Source organism: Orbicella faveolata, unplaced genomic scaffold (assembly GCF_042242905.1).
Source record: "Orbicella faveolata isolate gen_17 unplaced genomic scaffold, um_ofav_v1 contig_14, whole genome shotgun sequence".
NCBI classification, from domain to species: domain Eukaryota; kingdom Metazoa; phylum Cnidaria; class Anthozoa; order Scleractinia; family Merulinidae; genus Orbicella; species Orbicella faveolata.
In genome coordinates this window covers 2,768,778-2,788,767 of record NW_028301541.1, presented here as the reverse complement: position 1 = coordinate 2,788,767, position 19,990 = coordinate 2,768,778, and the positions used below count along the sequence as shown (strand labels likewise).

Below are 19,990 nucleotides of genomic sequence, written 5' to 3'. Positions count from 1 at the left end.
TTCAAACTTTAAGTCACTGCTTGCAGTTTAATTTGGTGTAATATTTGATATCTGTCTGCCTTCATCAGTGACGCACAGTCACTTTCTTTCTTCTACATCAAGTCAGAGTCATGAAGGACACACAAGCACACACACACATAAAAATAAATAATAATAATAATAATCAGAGAAGGCACAATCAGATTGAGTAGGAAAAGTGATTGTGTACAGTTATGACTTCACAAAATGATAAGAGGCTCACCTCGCCCTGCACCTCTTCGCACAACTTCTGAAGAACATTTTTTTCAGATTAATTGAAAGGTTTTGTTTTGATTTTCGTCTGAAAGGCTCCTCTGGTTATGAAAGGCCAGCTTCATCAGTGGAATACAATCAGTTGTCATTGACCCCAGTCATTCAGTCTTCAACTCAATTGTATCAGACAGGTCACGTCCAGACAAGCCACGTTGAGAGTAAGAAAAAAGATCTATAGTAATTATTTGGGATTTAAAATTCTGTATCATGTTTTAAATTGTGTGTAGATGAAGCTCTGACTAAGAGTTTGGCTATCTTTACTGCTTATGGCCAACATATTTAAATTTCTTTCGTGAAACTGATTGAAGCTTTTTAGCTGACACATATCATCGTATTTGTAAAAAAACATTTCTAATTATATGTTAAATGTGTTTTTTCCCTGTCTAGGCTTTCCTTCATCAGTGGAATACAATCAGTTGCCTTCTGCTTTTGCCAGTCAGAATTATAAAGGATACAACAATAACAGAAGTCACACTCAGAGTGAGTAGGAAACAGATTTAATAAAATGTAACTGCAATTACAGCTTAATATAATAGATTAACATCTGATCTTGATGGCCATACACATTACACAAAATAATGCTGTATGGTATTTTTTCAGAATTTCTTTGAAAAAGTTTTGTTTTTGCATTTTTTTTGGTAAGGCTTCTCTAGTCATGACATACCACCTTCACCAGTTGGATACAGTCAGTTACCTTTCACTGGAGCAACTCAAACTTATCAGTCAAGTAAGTATAAAATCTTAGTTTCCTACAGTTATAACAATGTTGTTGGCCAAAACTCTGTATCCTGTTTTAATTTATGCACATCCAGGGCCAAAAGTTTGTTGATCTTCACTAGCCAGTACTAAAGTTCACTGTCATCATGTTATGGGTCCTTGACATCATAGAAGCTCTGTACATGTAAATTTTTCCAGAATTCATTGTTTAATGTTGTTTTAAATGTATTAGCATTTCATTTTTGTGGGAAAAACTCTATCATGTTTTGTGTACAGAGGCTAAGAGTCTCTTGATCTTCCCTTCTATAAGTTCACCATGTTTTAGTGGCCAAACTTTGTATACAGTAACCTTAATAACAGCTACAATAGGTACTTGCAACAAAATAATTTTGTCAAGTATTTTTAATTGCTTATGATCATGATTTGTTTGAGTAATCCCTCAGGCATAATTATTGTATTACGTCTATTGACATTGGGTTAATGCAATTTTTCTTCAGTGGAAGGCTCGTTGAATAGAGGTTTTTATTATTGTGTATAGTGCATAGCTCAAGGAAAACTGTGAGCAGATAATGTCCAAAGACAAAATAAAATCCGAGCATATTTTCAGGCCAAATGGAGGCCATTGTGTTTGTTATCCAGTTTTGAAAATTGAGGAATATCACTCGGATATTCTCCAGTTTTAGCTGGGTAAAATTCCATCATGTGACCCGTTTAGACCAATCACACACAGGCAAAAATATTTAACATAGGTGTACATATTGTAATAATAGCTTAACTCAGTCCATCTGCCTTATTGTACAAATTCTTTTTCAATTATAATCACTTTTTTGTTGCACAAAATGGAATTTGGTGGAGTGTTTTCCTTGCATATGCTGCATCTGTTCGTTGTTCAACCCATTTATTTGCTAGTACGCTACTAAGTACTAAGTACAGACATGCACATCTGTTTGTTGTTCATCCCCTGGGTATATCAGTGTTTCTAATGCACTCAACCCATGTTAAATTTTTCAATTCAACTAATGTAATCAAATCAACAAAAGACACATTACAGTATGACTTCTACATAGATAGAACCAGAGCTGTGACTGAGTTTTGAAGTAGGCAGTTTTGAAAAACAAAAATAGCTAGGGATAGTGGCAGCTGACTTAGCGACGGGGGGGGGGGGGGGGGGCTTTGGGCGTTTTGAACACGGCCATGGGGCAAAAATTTCAGCAAATACCCCAACGTCACAAACAAAGGTCGCCAAATACTGCAATACTGAGTTGAAACTCAGTGTCATACCAAAACCGCTACTCTGTATGTTAAGTTTAGAGCAAATATAGCAATTAAGAATTTGTTAATGATATTAAGTTACCTTATTTTCGGTTTAGACAACACAATCAAAGTAGGTAACATCCATTACCTGGTTGGCTAATAATTAACTGAAAAAAACTTGCCCGTATCTGTTTGCAACACAAAGAATTGCAGTTTTCCATTCCCACGAGAGCTAAGTTTCATTTGGAAACTGGAAAAGTCTTGGTAACGTTGGAGAACTTGATAATTTTTAATACTGTCCAAATTGCTTAAGAACCGCATCCTGCAGGTTCTGACAATACCGCATTTTGAGATTAAAATTACCGAAATACTGTAGGAAAAATTGTCCAATACAGCAAACCCCAATGTCCCCCTCTTGCAGCCATGACATTGTTTCAGATTTTATTAAGTGTTATTTTTGTTTTTTCGTCTGGAAGGCCCCTCTGGTTATGGCAGACCACCTTCACTGGTGGAGTACAATCAGTTACCAGTTGTCCCAGTCACTCAGTCTTCATGTCTAACATATCAGACAAGCCACCTTCAAAGTAAGTAAGAAAACATAATCTTAATGGGCCGATAATTTAAACGAAGTTTAGATAACACTTATGAAAGTCATGTTTAGACCACGAGTACCGATTATTTAAACATTGTTTTTCCATAACAGTGTTTAGGCAGTGTCTAAACACTGACTAAGGAACAATAGTAAGTTAGACCTGATCAAAGGTAGGTTTAAACAGATATTTTCATGGTCAGCCATTTTGAAATGGAGGGACCTCTGCACTACAGACAGTTAAGAAACTACGCCAATCAATGTAATATACATGTTCGAAAAATTTGGCACCCTAGGTATAGATTCAACCCATTAGAGGAATACGACCACAAAGACTTTCGATTACATTTTTGCCTTAGAGAAGAGTTGGGCAGTGACCTTGTAAAAATTTTGGATAAAGGTCTTGCAACATTGAACAAGGAGAGGTCTGCCGCTTACACCAATGCAGCAAGTGCTAATTGCTTTAAGATTCTATGCGACAGAAACTTTCCAGAGGATTATTGACAATTTTATTTGGTGTTTCTGTATTTGCTGCATGCACAGTCATTCACAAGGCTTCAAGGGCTATTGCAAAACAAAGAGGACAATTGCTGTCATTCCCAGAGAACCTGGCTGATACCATTAGAAAGTTTATGATGTTGCACATTTTTCACTTTTCTCATTTTGTTTTTTCACTTTTCACTTCACTTTTCACTTTTTATGATGTCCACTTTTCATGACAATGTAGCTGACTTAGGTTGCGTTTGATACCTTTTGGATTTTTGGATTTAAATTTAGTTAAAATTTCCTCCCATGCCTTTGGCTTTTTTGCAAATGTTTTTCTATCGTAGCCTTTGCTTTCCACTTCTGGAAAGTCTTTACCCAATTCAGCCAATAAAAGTTTTTCTTGTTCGCTGAAATTTGTTGTGCAGCTTATTTTAGAAGCCATGTTGCAGAGACATAGCCACTATCTGGAAATTTGCGTACAAAATAATTTCGCAGACAAGGAATTTCCTTGTGAGAAATGAATGGGATTCGAACCCATGACCTCTGCAATACCTGTGTAGTGTTCTACCAACTGAGCTATCCAGCCATCTGGGAGCTGGTCACTTTGTGGGTTCAAAATATACCCATTCAGGCCTGAATTTTTTTCAGCCTTTAATTTCACTACTGCTTAAGTTGTGTGCATAGCTGCTATGATCAATCATGTCTCCATACATGTATCTTTCTCCGCAGTTCAAATATATGATCTTTCATATGTGCGCTTGTGTGTAAAATATCAGTTGCCAAATCCTTTTAAGCATTTGATATGGCACATTCATTATGTCTACGATAATATTTGCAACATACATGTATGTTGATGTATTCTTTTTCTGGTCCAGGTTTCCCTTGGTGGCTGCCTTCATCAGTGCAATGCAGTCAGTTTCCTTCTACTGTAGCCAGTCAGAATTATGAAGGATACAACAATAATTGCAGAGGTCACACTCATAGTGAGTAGTAAATTAATTTGATATTTTAATTTGATATTTTAAATTACAACTTTACTAAATAAAGATCGGAACATAACCTTGATATAATATATCAGACACGAAAGACCATGTTTGACCATATTTCCAAACACCGAGAAGAGATTTGAAAGTGGCAGAGTATTTTTGGTAAACTTCAAGGTGTTTAGACATGTGGTCAAACACTGTCCTTACTGTTTGATGAGATCTTCTCAATTGAAACTAAAACTAAGGAGAACATGGAGAATTAATATTATAAAAATCTATGCTAATAATAATTAAGATCAGATATCTAAACACCTTCACAGTCATGAATTCCTTTGTTGAATCTTGATGAAGTGTTAATGAGTTTTAGAAGCTAGGCCCTACACATTAATTGCACAAATGCTGCATGGTATTGTTTGAGAACTTTTTTTCAGTTTTGTTTTTGTATTTTCTCCTGGAAGGCTTCTCTGGTCATGACATGCCACCTTCATCAATGGGATACAATCAGTTACCATTCGTTGGAGCCACTCAAACTTATCAGTCAAGTAAGTATAACATCTTATTTTCCTACAGGTATTAGTAATTAATAACTTGTTACTACTCAGCTTGTTTAGTTCTTACTATTTTGAGTTGTTTTTTTGTTTATTTAAGGTTAATTTATTTTTTTGCTATATGATATTCTATGTATAATTTAAGCAAAATAAAGTGGTGGTTGTTGTTGTTGTTGTTGATTTTATTGGCCAAAACTCTGTATCCTATTTTAAGTTGTGCACATCCAGGTTCAAGAGTTTGTTGATCTTCACAACCCAGTACTAAAGTTCACTATCGTCATATTAAGAGTCCTTCACACCATAGAAGCTCTGTACATGGAAATTTTTCCAGAATTTATTATTTAATGTTGTTTTAAATGTTTTTTAAATGTATTTTTTAGCATTGCATTTTTGTGGGAAAAACTCTATCATGATTTGTGTACAGAGGCTAAGAGTCTGTTGATCTTCCTTTCTATAAGTTCACCATGGTTTAGTGGCCAAACTTTGTATACAGTAACCTTAATAACAGCCCAATAATTGTTAAAAAGCCAATTATTGCATTGTAAACGATTGGGCTGGTACTGCTCATTTGATTCCGCTTCTAAATTGGTAACTAGCCCTGAAATTCAGTCACTACTTCTGTACAATGTACACCGTATAACATTACACTGAACTGGCAAATGAAATCATAGTGATAAAAAGAAGAAATTTGGCCATGATGTAAATAGATAGATGAAGATACATGTAGATGAGCGTGTTAGAAAGGTTATCGTCAAATATTGTCATCTGCTGGCATTTATCTGTATCCCCTGAGAGCATCATTTTAGTTGATTGATGAAAGCAGCTAGCCTTTGTTAACATTGTGTTAATGGGATTTCTCATCTTGAAGGCCCTTCTGGTTATGGCAGACCACCTTTAACAGTGGAGTACAATCATATTTTTTATCCTGGTACTACTACTCAGGCTTATGGAGAAGCTACTTACCAGGGAATGCACCCTCAGAGTGAGTAGGAAAATGTATTATTTTTATGCAATGTTGCAAACAATGTTTTGAAATGAGAACTTGAGGAACATCAACCTTTGCACCAAAGCTTACGTTTGTATTATTGTCTGGCTTTAACAGTTCACACTCACAGTACAATTTTGTTAATGGTAGGGACAAAACTCAGACCAAATCAACTTGGAATGCAGATTTACATCCTATTGAATAGGAATAGTAGCAAGTGTTTATGCCTTCTTTTTGAATACTTGCTGTGGATGTAAATAAGTGATCCAAGTTGATTTGGTCTTAGTTTTGTCCTTTCTTAAAGAGAGGTTTCTACGTTTCTTCAAGTTCTTTGTCATTAAGTATCTGCCTTAAATGGTTATAATATGTATATTAAGTTACAAAACTGGAGTAAATTACATGTAGTTCTAGTTTGATGTTTTAATAGCTCTGAAATTCTTCTTTGGAAGTGCTCCACTGAAGGTAGCCAGCTGCCTTTATCAGTGAACTACAATCATTTCCTTTTCTTGCAGGCACTGTAACTCACAATGAACAAATTCATCAGAGAAGGTTCACCCATCGTGAGTATAATACACTGTAATTTATACAGACACATCTTTTCTGTAATCCATTGACAGCAAAAGAAAATAATAACAGGGGCCTTTCTGAGCCGTGCTGTTTAGTCTTTAATTGTCACAAGTTTACAATAGGTACTTGCAACAAATTTTGTTAAGTATTTTTAATTGCTTATTATCATGATTTGTTTGAGTAATCCCTCAGGCATAATTATTGTATTAAGTCTATTGACGTTGGGTTAATGCAATTTTTCTTCACTGGAAGGCTCGTTTGGTCATGGCTTGCCACCTTCATCAGTAAGATGCAATCAGTTGTCCTTTGTTGCAGCTACTCCAGCTCATGATGAACCCAGTATTTGGAAAAGTCACACTCAGCCCAGTAAGTAGGGACAGTGTTTAGTGATTTGGTACATTATATACAGTCGAAGCTCTATTAAGCGGCCACTCACGGGGACTAGAGGTGGCTGTTTAATGGAGGTTCACTTGAAAACAACGTTGGGCATGGTCCAGTTTTCAGTTTATCAAATATAAGTACAAACAAATGCAGGTGGAGAAAAGTAAAACAATGATGGTTATAATACAAACAAAGCCATAGAAACAATTATGTTCCTCATTGTCATTCTTTTACCTTCATCTGGCTAAAAACATCCAACTTCAAATCTTCCTGGCCATTCAATTGAGATATAAAGCAAAACAAAATCACCCTTGGGATGGCAAGAAGCTGGCCACAGCTGCTCAATAGAGGTGCCTGTTGAATAGAGGTTTTTATTACAGTGTATAGCTGACAATATTTCTGGAACTTTGGCCGCTGACTGCTAAATAAAGGTTGGCTGCTTAATAGGAGGGGCGAGGTGCTTAATAGAGGTTCGACTGTATAACAATAGCCTCCATTTGCTGCGTAAATATGCTCGGATATTTGTCTGTGGACATTATCTGTTTCAAGAAGCGAACAGTTTTCCAAGAGCGTAGCACAACAAAAACTGTGAGCTTTGAGGAACAGATAATGTGTAAGGACAAAATAATATCTGAGCATATTTTTGGGCCAAATGGAGGCTATTGTGTTTATTATCCTGTTTTGAAAATTGGGAAATGTCACTCGGATATTCCCCAGTTTTAGCTTTATATTCAGTCATGTGACGTGTTTAGACCAATCGCACAGAATTATTTTGTTAATGAACGTTAAGTCAGGTTATTTTCAATTTAGACAACATAATCAAAATAGGTAACATCCATACTTTCCCTTTTCTGTTTGCAACATAAAGAATTGCAGTTTTCCATTTCCACTAGAGCTAAGTTTCATTGGGAATGTCCAATCGGAAACTGGAAAAGGCTTGGAAACATTGGAGAACTTGTAGGATAATTTCTAATACCATCCAAATGGTAAAGAACTGGCAATCCTAAAACGTGGAATCCGCAATCCAGAACCGGAATCCTAGAATCCAGAATCTGGAATCCACAAATCAAAGGAAACAAGTTCTTTAAATGCATGAAAATTACGTTGCATAGCTTTTCCCGGTAAAAATTAAGAAAAAAGAACCACAAACTTCTCCTCTTTGTCCTCTTTTGAAACAAGGATTCTCTGCTTGTCGAAATTCTTGTAATCGTTATTTCTAGTGATGGCCATGAGTATGAGAATGTAAATAGCACATGTCATAATTTGATTCTAAGAATTCTTTGACCCGCTAAAATGAGCTTGCTGGTAATGGCCATTTTTTAAGTGATCTGCATGGCCTTCATGTCTAGTAGATGTTTACAGTGCGTTTACTGAAACCAGGGCCACCCAGACAATGAAAACCAATCAGATTTTTAAATGTTGGAATCTGTTGTTTCAGTTCTGCTATCTGATTGGCTCTCATCATCTGGGTGGCCCCGGTTTTAGTAAATGCACATAAGAGGTTAGCAAATGTCACAGAGAACAGGGATTCTGTCAGTGGCAGCCACCTGTACCACGACGGTTGTGCCTCCCACTTTCAATGCCCAAAGGCCAACCTGGCTCATCTAAATAAATTTGTGTTTCCCAGCAGATACTAGGCTAATTCCAGATCAACACTATTTTCACTCTGATATTGTTAAATATCACCACTCGATATTCTTGTCGGCCATCATATTAAAACAATTTATAGAAATGTTGTACACCTCCGACTGCTCGTCGTTTTCAAACGGATCAGACCACATGTTGTTGAAAGATGCTAAAAGACTGCCAGAAACTCATTGCACACAAATATTGCTTGACAATAGCTTGTTGCTATTTTGCTTCTCGTCAGTCATCTCTGAGCAATTTGATCTAGACAAGAACCATGCTCCCAATGGGGCCAGGTTGAAAATAGGATGGGCCCAGACTCTCAAGTTTGGGCCTGGAGTTGTGAGCAGCGAAGCCACGAGAAGACACTCACTTGTGTGCCAAAGTGAAAAGCAAGAAAGCAGCGCTTGAGTGGAAACCCAGACACTTGAGCCTGCTTGCAAGCTATGGGTATCCTGAAAAATCATTAATCCTGACTGAATAGTGATTTTCCTAATGGATAACTTTATCTCCTCTTTGAACAACTGGGCCAAATGTATAGCTAGTGGTTGTTCAAAACTTGCCTTTTTTGACAATTACACTTTGTGGCTGAAGTGAAGTAAAGAAAATAAATGGCAACAAAATATTTTTTCCCTAAGAGTATATTATTCTATTTATTGGACATTGCTGAAGTGAATTATTTCTGTTGTCATTCTTAATATCAGGATTCTGGTTCCAGTTTCCGGATTCTGTGTTTTAGGGTTGCCCATAAACAAAAGCATCCTGCAGGTTCTGGCAATACTGCAGTACCACATTTCAAGATTAAAATTACCAAAATACCGCAGGAAAAATTGTCCAATACCACAAACCCCAATGTCCCTCTTTGACAGTCCTGACATTGTTTCAGATTTTAGTAAGTGTATTTTTGCATTTTCCACTGCAAGGCCCCTCTAGTTATGGCAGACTACCTTCATCAGTGGAGCACAATCAGTTGCCAGTTGCCCAAGTCACTCAGTCTTCAACTCTAACATACCAGACAAGCCACCCTCAAAGTGAGTAAGAAAACAAAAAAAAAATTTACATGTTTTTGGAAGTGAAAACTCTGTGTTATGTTTTGATTGTGTGCAGAGCTCTAAGAGTTTGGTTTTGTTTACTGCTAATGGCAAACAAATGTAAAATATCAGTTGCCTGGAAATCCTTTGAAGCATATGATATGGCACATCATTGTGTCTGTGAGATAATATTTAAATTATTCTCGTCCCCAGAGGCCGGGCTCCTTTTGGTCAGAACAACGTAAGTGGCCTCTGGGGACAAGAATGTAATTAAATATGTTAAATTATGTTTTTCTTTTTGTGGTCAAGGCTTCCCTGGACGGCTGCTGCCTTCATCAGTGGAATGCAATCAGTTTCCTTCTACTGTGGCCAGTGAGACTGGCGAAGGATACAATAATTCCAGAGGTCACACTCAAAGTGAGTAGGAAATTAATTTGATATTTTAAAGTTACAACTGTACAAAATAAAGATTGGCACATGAGCTTGATGGCCCTACACATTACACAAATGCTATATGGTATTCCTTCGGAATCTCTTTTTAAGTTTTGTTTTTGCATTTTCTTTGGGAAGGCGTCTTTGGTCGTGACATACCACCTTCGTCAGTGGGATACAGTCAGGTACCTTTTACAGCAGCCACTCAAAGTTATCAGCCAAGTAAGTACAAAATGTAATTTTCCTACGGGTATTACTAATTTTATTGGCCAAAACTCTATCCTGTTTTAATTTATGCACATCCAGGTCCAAGAGGGCCATTCACATTGTAGTAGCTCTTACACGTAAATTTATTCAGACTTAATTTTTTGTATGCTGTTTTAAATATATTTGCATTACATCTTTTTGGTAACAATACTATCATGTTTTTATTTGTGTGCAGAGGCTAAGAGTCTTTTGATCTTCCTTCTATAAGTTCACCATGTCCTAGTGGCCAAACTTTGTATACAGTGGCTCAAAGAGAAATTTCCTTTCTCAGGGAAGCCATGTAAGATCCTCTATTTATACAAGCACAAAAATGTTTACATTGAGTGTAAAGATAACTTACTATGTATATCTTTGTTCTTTTACTAAACTTCAAGATGTTGACGTACACTGTGTACATGTATGTTTTCTCTGAGATAACTTTTGGGTCACTAAACGTTATGTAAAAGTGCTACGTTGGTTCCTTGCAGGGGCTCCTTTTAGTTCTTTCTGAAAAGCATCTTCCCATCTTCTTCTTTGTCTGTATTAAAAATCCTAGGTCGGTGAAATGCTGTGTATTTTTTATTCTTTTCTTTTTCTTTTTCTGAGTGGTAAATCTCCTAGGGTTTCAAAATTCCTGGATATTCTAGAGAATGGTGTAAAAAGCTCATATTGTGAACTGATATAATGTTCTGTTTTAGGCCATGCTCTGGCTGTGGTTGTCAACATTTTAGAAGCTGAATACAAGAGGCGATCTCAGTTAAAACCACTTCTTTGGGAGAGCACCATAAAGTTGCCTCTTGAAGATGTCTACACCAGATTGAAAATTGTTTCAAGAAGGAAAAGAGACTTTCAGCTTCAAACTGATGAAGTGAGCATGGAGGGCATCTTTGAAGAAAATGACGATGTAGTTGTGTTGGTAGAGGGAAGCCCTGGAATAGGCAAGACAACTTTTTGTCTTAAAATTGCATATGAGTGGGCAAAACAGCAAATTCCAAAGGGGCATTCCTTTCCTGAGTTTGCAGTTTTGCTACTGTTGAAATGCCGGGATATTGATGGAGACATAATGGATGCGATTGTTGAACAACTTCTGCCTGAACGTATGGATGAAACTGTCAAGAAAGAGTTCATGGATTTTATCGAGGATTTTCATTACCAAGAAAAAGTTCTGATCATTTTGGATGGCCTGGATGAGTTGCCTAAGAAATCAGAAAGTCATGTCGATCAATTGCTTCACAAAAAAATATTACCTTTTAGCTATGTCCTGGTCACATCTCGCCAAGAGAGAGGAATTGCAGTGCGACAGAAGGTGGATTTTGATATTCTTTTACAAATTCAAGGATTCACTGAGGAAGATGCTTTTGAGTACATCAGGAAACACTTTAGGTATGCAGGTCCTGAGCATTTGGCCAGAGGAGAGAGGCTTATTACTGAAATCAAAGAAAACACTTTCCTACATGCTCTTCCGAGCAACCCATTAAATCTGCTGCTGCTTTGCGTTGTTTTTGAGGACTATCAAGGAGAACTGCCATCTTTTCGCACAGAACTTTATCAGATCATCATCCGATGCCTTTTAAGGAGGTATTGTGCAAAACATAACTTGGGAGCACCTGTTGATGACCAAGCCCTAGAGAAACAATTTGAAGATAGTTTAGTAGTGTTGGGAGAGTTAGCTTGGAGATGCCTGCTAGAAGATCGGTTTTCTTTTCGTGAAGAAGAACTGGCAAAATTTGAGAGTAACATTAAAGGTCTAGCAGCTCGGGGACTTGGCCTTGTTTTCAAGGAAGCAAGTATGAAGAAGATAAATCCACAACACGAGTATTGCTTTTTTCACAAGACCTTTCAAGAGTTCTTGGCCGCAGCATATCTCGCATACAAGCTACTGGAAGAGGGAGTGAATATTTTCTGTGAATTTGAGTTAGATTTTCAAGAACATGTTACAGATGAATACCGACAAGTGTTTCTCTTTGTGTCTGGTATCCTGGGCAAGGATGCTAGTGTTTTTTTCAGACAGATTGGTGAGACACTTGCGGGTGAAGACTGGGACTGGCTCAGGTGCTCTAAAGAAGAAGCTACTTTTTTTACTGAAAGTTTCAGTGAAAGTCAAAATGCTGAGCAAATGGCAATGACTCTTTGTTCCTTCATCCCATTTCCATCGACTGTAGAAGTTACAATCCGAGATAGAGAGCAAACTTTAAACATTTTCATGGTCGCAGAAGCCTGTAGTAATTTTCCACGATTACAGCACCCTGTTCATCTTACCATTGAAGCTGTAGATCTCGATATGCTTAGAGAGAAGGATCAAGAAATGGTTGCTAAATTCTTAGATTCCTGTCCAAAACTACAAACATTCTCCTTTCATGCGTCCGGCTTGTCACCGAGCCAAACACCTGTGACTACTTTGTTTGAAGGACTTTCTGGAAACTCAACTATATCTTCCTTTACTTTTAGAACACAATCTAGTATCTCTTCTGATTGGGCTGATATGATTGGTAACAGTTTAGCTGCTAATAAGACCTTAACAACTGTAACATTCGAATTGATAAATGAGTGTGATGAGGCATGGGCCAGTGCTCTAGAAAGTGGATTGTCTGCAGATTCACCATTGACGTCTATTGTCCTCAAGATTTATAGTTCACTGAGTGCTGAAGCATTAGAGGCTTTGAAAAAAGTCTTGTCCAATAGATCTCTGGCCACTCTTACCCTCATCGTCTATTGTGAGATGCAGGATTCACTAGCTACTTCTCTTGGCGAAACACTTGAAGCAGAATCCATTTTAAAATCCCTCACTCTGATCATTTATGGAAAATTAAGCTATTCTGCTGCTATCTCCTTAGAAAGAGGTTTTCTGGAAAACAGTGCTTTAGATTTTTTGAAAGTGAAAGTGTTTGGAGAGCTTCCTGACAACTGGGTGACTATTGCTGAGAAAGTGCTAGAGGCAAAAAAGACAAAGATGTCAGTTGCATTTCATCCAAATATCACTGGAACCATATCGAAGGCACAGGTGGCTCGTCTTTGCCCTGCTTTTGAACTTCAGTCATTAACTTTAAACCTTTGGGGCGAGTTGAGTTGTGCAGGGGCATACACTCTCTGTAACCTCTTGACAACATCGTCAACTTCTTGTGTCACTTTGAACATTCATGGAAAAGTAACAAAAAGTGTCGCTGAATATCTTGTAAGTTATTTAAAGCCATGCAAGACCCTGTCCTCTCTCAATATCAACATCTGGGGAGAACTAACTAAAGGTGGAAACAGTGCTCTTCAAGAGTTAACCTTTAATGGCGAATATAGGTTTGCCTTTAAAGTCTGCAGTGTGGCCTCAGATGCCTGGAGTTGTAAAGATCTCAATGACACAAGAAACGTTTTTTCATCAGTTGAGCACAATTGCTCAAGCCTCAACATCTATAAACAGGATTTCTCTGGTTCACACTGGGTACGCAATCTTAAAGATCGTTTGGAAGAAAACACGTCATTAACCACACTAAGTCTTAGACTCTACGACCACAGTGACCTGAGTGGAGACTGGGCACGAGGTCTGGGTGATGTTTTGGCGGTAAATACTTTATTAACTACACCAAGTCTTACATTCTACGACTGCAGTGACCTGGGTGAAGACTGGGGACGTGGTCTGGGTGATGGTTTGGCGAAAAATACTTCGTTAACTACACGAAGTCTCACAGTCAGCGACTGCCGTCACCTGCTTGGAGACGGGACATGTGCTCTGGGTGATGGTTTGGCGAAAAATACTTCATTAACTACACTAAGTCTTACTTTCAGTGATTGCCGTGACGCGAGAGGAGACTGGGGACGTGGTCTGGGTGATGGTTTGGCGAAAAATACTTCGTTAACTACACTAAGTCTCACAGTCAGCGACCGCCGTGACCTGCTTGGAGACTGGACATGTGGTCTGGGTGATGGTTTGGCGAAAAATACTTCATTAACTACACTAAGTCTTTCATTCTACAACTGCGGTGACCTGGGTGAAGACTGGGGACGTGGTCTGGGTGATGGTTTAGCGAAAAATACTTCATTAACTACACTAAGTCTTACTTTCAGTGATTGCCTTGACGCGAGAGGAGACTGGGGACATGGTCTGGGTGATGGTTTGGCGAAAAATACTTCGTTAACTACACTAAGTCTCACAGTCAGCAACTGCCGTGACCTGCTTGGAGACTGGACATGTGGTCTGGGTGATGGTTTGGCGAAAAATACTTCATTAACTACACTAAGTCTTTCATTCTACAACTGCGGTGACCTGGGTGAAGACTGGGGACGTGGTCTGGGTGATGGTTTAGCGAAAAATACTTCATTAACTACACTAAGTCTTACATTCTACGACTTCGGTGACTTGGGTGAAGACTGGGGACGTAATCTGGGTGATGGTTTGGCGAAAAGTACTTCATTAACCACACTAAGTCTTACATTCTACCAGTACGATAGCCTGGGTGAAGACTGGGGACGTGGTCTGGGTGATGGTTTGGCGGTAAGTACTTCATTAACTACGCTAAGTCTTACATTCAACGACTGCAGAGACCGGAGTGGAGACTGGACACGTGGTCTGGGTGATGGTTTGGCGAAAAATACTTCATTAACTACACTAAGTCTTACATTCAGCGAGTGTTTTAAGCCGAGTGGAGACTGGGGACGTGGTCTGGGTGATGGTTTGGCGAAAAATACTTCGTTAACTACACTAAGTCTCACAGTCAGCGACTGCCGTGACCTGCTTGGAGACTGGACATGTGGTCTGGGTGATGGTTTGGCGAAAAATACTTCATTAACTACACTAAGTCTCACAGTCAGCGACTGCCGTGACCTGCTTGGAGACTGGACACGTGGTCTGGGTGATGGTTTGGCGAAAAATACTTCATTAACTACACTAAGTCTTACAGTCAACTTCTGCAGTAACTTCAGTGGAGACTGGACACGTGGTCTGGGTGATGGTTTGGCGAAAAATACTTCATTAACTACACTAAGTCTTACATTCAACTTCTGCCTTGACTTGAGTGGAGACTGGACACGTGGTCTGGGTGATGGTTTGGCGAAAAGTACTTCATTAACCACACTAAGTCTTACATTCTACCAGTACGGTAGCCTGGGTGAAGACTGGACACGTGGTCTGGGTGATGGTTTGGCGAAAAGTACTTCATTAACCACACTAAGTCTTACATTCTACCAGTACGGTGGCCTGGGTGAAGACTGGGGACGTGGTCTGGGTGATGGTTTGGCGAAAAATACGTCTTTAACTACATTAAGTCTTACACTCAACAACTACAGTGACCTGCGTAAAGACTGGACACGTTATCTGGGTGATTGTTTTGCGGAAAAAACGTCATTAACCACACTAAGTCTGACACTCAACAACTACAGTGACCCAAGTGGAGACTGGCCACTTGATCTGGGAGTCGATTTAGGAAGAAGCAAGTCATTAACAGTTGTCAATGTTACTGTAACCGGCACCTACATTAAAGCGAGTGAAGAATGGTTGTGTGGTCTCTGTAACAGCCTGGCAGAAAGCGACAAAATAACTGCTTTGAACTTCACTTTTAATGACCACAGTGGTACAAGTGAAGTCCTTGAACTTGATCTCAGGAAACACTTTGCAGATTGTAAGTCATCACCTTCATTAAATCTAACAGTTAGCTTGTACGGAGAGGCTGTTGTGAGCTAAAAGCTACAATATTCTTTGAGCAAAGGTCAATTTCTAAATTGCTTCGAATAATCAGGAGGTTCAAAAAATCAGAATTCACAGTACTTCACACGAATGACACTATGCAGTGGTTTCAAACATTCTTGTCGTAATATGGTGAGGTTTCTTTGCAAAACTTGTTTAGCTAAACAGGTTGTTCTTGTTAGGCAGTGTAGAACTTGTTGCATTGTTTAACAGGTTTCACGGTATATGAAATAGTCCATTGACCGAGATGTTTTGCTTTTGCATTGTGGCACAGTTTCATAAAAAAAGTGAAACTGTTTTTGGTAGACTATGAACAAGTTCTCTTTTTCCAGTGTTACACTTGTTGTGAAAGAAAGCACGAGAAAAATGCTTGCGCGAGTTTACTCTGTAACGCGAAAACAAGAGGGGTGCCTCGTAGTTTATCTTCTATACCGTCAAACCTGTATTAAGCAGACACACCCAGGGAATGCTGTAATATCCGCTTACAAAAAAGTAACCGAATAAAACAGGTTTCCATGACACCTTGTTTTGGGAAAACAAGTCTTCTTGCGATGAAATCGTCTGTTTGAAATGTTTTCAGTTTCTGGTCTTTTTTTATCGTAAGGACGTAATTAAGTTTTTTGATGGCAAGTCACAGGTCCTTTCCATTAGTGGTAAGAATACATGAGCAGCATAAGATTTTTCCTGTATCAAGCATGTTGGTTGGTAGAATCTAAAATATGATATTAGTGTCTGTTTGAAACAGGTTTTAAAGAACAGAAATGACCTTATCTTCTGTCCCCTTTTAAAAAAGGGTGTCTGCTGTACACAGGTTTGATTGTACATTAACTATTGGAACCACTGCATTGTGTAATGCCTCTCACCTAGTTTTCCTTGGAACAGAAAAAGTTATCCTTGGGTTTTCAAGGTTTGTCAAGCTGTTGTGAATTCCGACAGAAGTCACAATCTAGCATGAAACATGCTTACCATGAAGGCTGCTGCACAGAAACGTACATGTTTCTGCAAACAAATTTTTTCATTGTTTTGCCACCATTGAAAAGATATTTTTCATGTGCCTCCACTGTGACTAGCTTGCATGGCAGTTTCAGTTCAACTTATGATGAGAGTTAACAAATTGTCACCTGTTCTCAATTCCTGGGGGTCGTTAGTATAGGCCAACTGTTAGTTGTTGTTGTTGTTTGTTTTTTTGTCAAACTGTTGTTTTCAGGGTCTTCACAATTGAATCGTGTGCGCGAAATGGTGTAGTTAGAAATGGACAGTTCAAATTTATCAATGAAGTTTTCAATCAGAAATTGAGCGAAATGATGAGTGTAAATAGTGTACATGGCGGATGTTTTCAATCAGAAATTGAGCCAAATGTTCCATTCATGTCGCAGAAACTGATGCAACTGTTTCTGAAAACTTTTCAGACAAAGACTTACTTAGCTTAGACAGGTCCGTTGCCATGGTGAAGCAGTGATGAGGAGAAAACAGATGCAACTTGCTAGAATATTTTCAGTGATCATTTCAGTTCAGGAACAAAATTGAGATTTGTTTCGTAAAACGTTCAGATTGTTATTGTTCAATCAAACTGGTGTAAACACTCTGATAGTCATCATCTGCAGGTTAAGCCATGTTAATAAGCAACATCACTGATGAAAATCACAGTCTCATTCTATTCTCAGAGGAAGGACTGTGATTAAAGAAGTTACTTGTTTTACAATTACTGTGATGTTGTTATTAATGTTCCTGAAGACTAGAAAATCCACTTCAAGTATAAAACAAGTCATATTTAAACAAGCGCATCTTTTTTATCCCAGATTTGGTTGACTTTGAAGAAAACAATTTCTACTATAATGGACATTGTGTGTAGATTTTTTTTGAAACCTTGGGGGCAGGGCTGTTGAAATGACTTCTCGCCTAAACCTCTCAGTACTTGCACCATAAACGGACCTGTTTATTATGACGTAATGCAGTTCAGTGTAAATAGTGTATATAATGAGTGAACATTGTCAAACCCCTTGTGGTTTGGCCTTTTTATTCAACTGCAAGAAACGAGAGTAAAGGTTTAGTTTTTGTAGTTAAATGGAAATGTGAAGTTGCGACTGCTCATTTGCAACTGTCCATGTTTGTTCCCTGAACTGTGCATCCACTCCTTGGTGTATTAAGGAGTGGGTCAGCTATTGTTTAACAATAAGCTAAGGGGTGGTCTATCTTAAAGCAGGGCCACTTAACATTGATGTTTTCATGGCAACCAACAAGGTGTCAGTCTGGTATCATTGTAAAAGCTTTTGTTTACCAGCAAAACAAAACAGCACTTAGTGACTATTCTCGAGAAACTTGTGAAATAAGCTTAACTGAATGTAATTGGAATGCATTGGCCAATTTGTGTGATCCTGCCACTGTCAATATTGTCATGTCATGTGATATCAAGAAAGTCAGCCGAGGCAAGATTGAGTACTGTACCAATCACTTCTCCTAAGGGGCTTGGCTTTGAAAAAATAAATTGCTGATACAGAGCAAAACTACAAGGAAATTGTTCCAACTAAACATTACCTGATCCACTCCTTAATGTTGCTAAGCTGTTTTGATATTGAGGAACAAACCCAAATGAATTGTATTATATTAATCATTGTAATACTAGCAGGCACCTAGTGTGTTTCATTGCTCTTTAAGCAATGCTTCCTTAAATGTGATACTTGGACATTTTTCTCTCAAGAGTTTTAAATTGTTTTGTATCAGAACAAGAGACTTGAGGAACATTGACCTGAAATACCAAGTACAAAGAGACTTTAGATAAGAAGTACTTGGAAATGTCCAAACAGGAATCAGATGAAAATGTAATTTTCTTATAGTAAAGTCATTTTGCAGCTTATGTGTCCGTTTATTATTGTTGTTGTTGTTGGTTTTCATGGAAGCCTAGCTAGTAAACCTTAAATTCCCAAGAGTGATGAAAAGTTAATTTCTCCTTACAATATAAATACATCATCATTCAAACAGATTATGAGAGTAAAGTAATTCATCAAGGCGTTGATGCCTTACTTTACGATAACTGCGGAAATTCTCGCACGCTCATTAGCTAATTTTCATTGTCAGTAAGCAGACAGACACATGATTTTATAATTCATGCGATGCGTCAACGAGCGAGAGCAGACAATTTGACAATTTGCTATCGTAAAAAGCAAATTGACATCAGTTTTTTATGTGGCTATCCTTTCATTGACTATGAATTTCGTCACAACATTGTCAAAGCCACTCGGCTATGGCCTCGTGGATCCACAGCTACTTTGACAATGTTATGACGAAATTCATGATCAATAACAGGACAGACGCATGAAAAACTGACGTCAATTTGTTAAATGTATCACCAATTTCTCATAACTAACATCAAAAGTAATGTGTAACAATCAGTAAGGAGAACTGATAGTTTAAACTTTGCAGTGAATTAGTTCTAACATCAGAAAACTTCTGACTGGCAACTTTCCCACACCAACAACATTTCTTGGGCCGTTTACTATTTTAAAGGAGGTTTATCTTTCAACCGTGTAACGTCAATAAGGCTTTTGTGCTTCAGTTCTTCTCTGAAGGTTGCGCTTCTCTTGGTGAGCACTAAGAATATTGTGCGCAGTTAGGATTGAATAAATACACGACCTAAGGGTAAATTAGGTCAAACTGGGAGAACAAGTTATACACAAAACTGTTCCGGTCCTTGATTGGTAGATGCATTACTCGACCGCTCCCTGGGGCGAGTTAACGGGGGCTGAAATTTTCTTGCGGGATCAAGATTAATATATGAACTGAGACTGCATACTACTTCACTTGCATTTGTTACCTGATTTGTGAAACTAAAGTTGGGGTCATCATAGTCCCTAGTCCTGAAGCTGAACATTATTTCTCAGTAGAAAACTAAAGGACACTTTGTTTTAGTCGCCTTCGCAGCCGTCATGAGGGTGGTCACGCAACGCTTACCCCTACTTATTGGGGAGAAGTATGGCGTGACGACCCTTAAAATAGTTGTGAAGAAGGCTATTGTAGTTTACGATCGATTACCAGCCGCTGTTCCGGAAAGGAGTCCGCGCTCCTCCCCCGCTCCGTCCCCGTTCCTCCCCTCTTATCGGGGTGGAACACGGACTTGAGAAAGCGGTGGAAATCGAGCCTAATTGTAGTTTTGGTCTGGTTGAGCGCACGCCTCTCGAAACCCTTA

The 19,990-nt window shown here is 38.5% G+C and overlaps 1 protein-coding gene across 1 annotated transcript in view; it reads left to right on the top strand.

The window, feature by feature from the left end:
- The window catches only part of LOC110048586 (uncharacterized), a 42,425-nt gene extending 23,764 nt beyond the window's left edge, over window positions 1-18,661 (top strand). The window contains exons 10-22 of the mRNA XM_089287232.1: window positions 327-449; window positions 679-771; window positions 935-1,018; window positions 2,739-2,846; window positions 4,213-4,320; window positions 4,782-4,865; window positions 5,740-5,853; window positions 6,369-6,416; window positions 6,676-6,789; window positions 9,354-9,461; window positions 9,771-9,878; window positions 10,032-10,115; window positions 10,838-18,661. Coding sequence (XP_089143358.1) covers window positions 327-449; window positions 679-771; window positions 935-1,018; window positions 2,739-2,846; window positions 4,213-4,320; window positions 4,782-4,865; window positions 5,740-5,853; window positions 6,369-6,416; window positions 6,676-6,789; window positions 9,354-9,461; window positions 9,771-9,878; window positions 10,032-10,115; window positions 10,838-15,804 — 6,143 coding nt within the window. The 3' untranslated portion in view covers window positions 15,805-18,661. The remainder of the gene's footprint in view (window positions 1-326; window positions 450-678; window positions 772-934; window positions 1,019-2,738; window positions 2,847-4,212; window positions 4,321-4,781; window positions 4,866-5,739; window positions 5,854-6,368; window positions 6,417-6,675; window positions 6,790-9,353; window positions 9,462-9,770; window positions 9,879-10,031; window positions 10,116-10,837) is intronic.
- The last annotated feature ends 1,329 nt before the right edge of the window (window positions 18,662-19,990 follow it).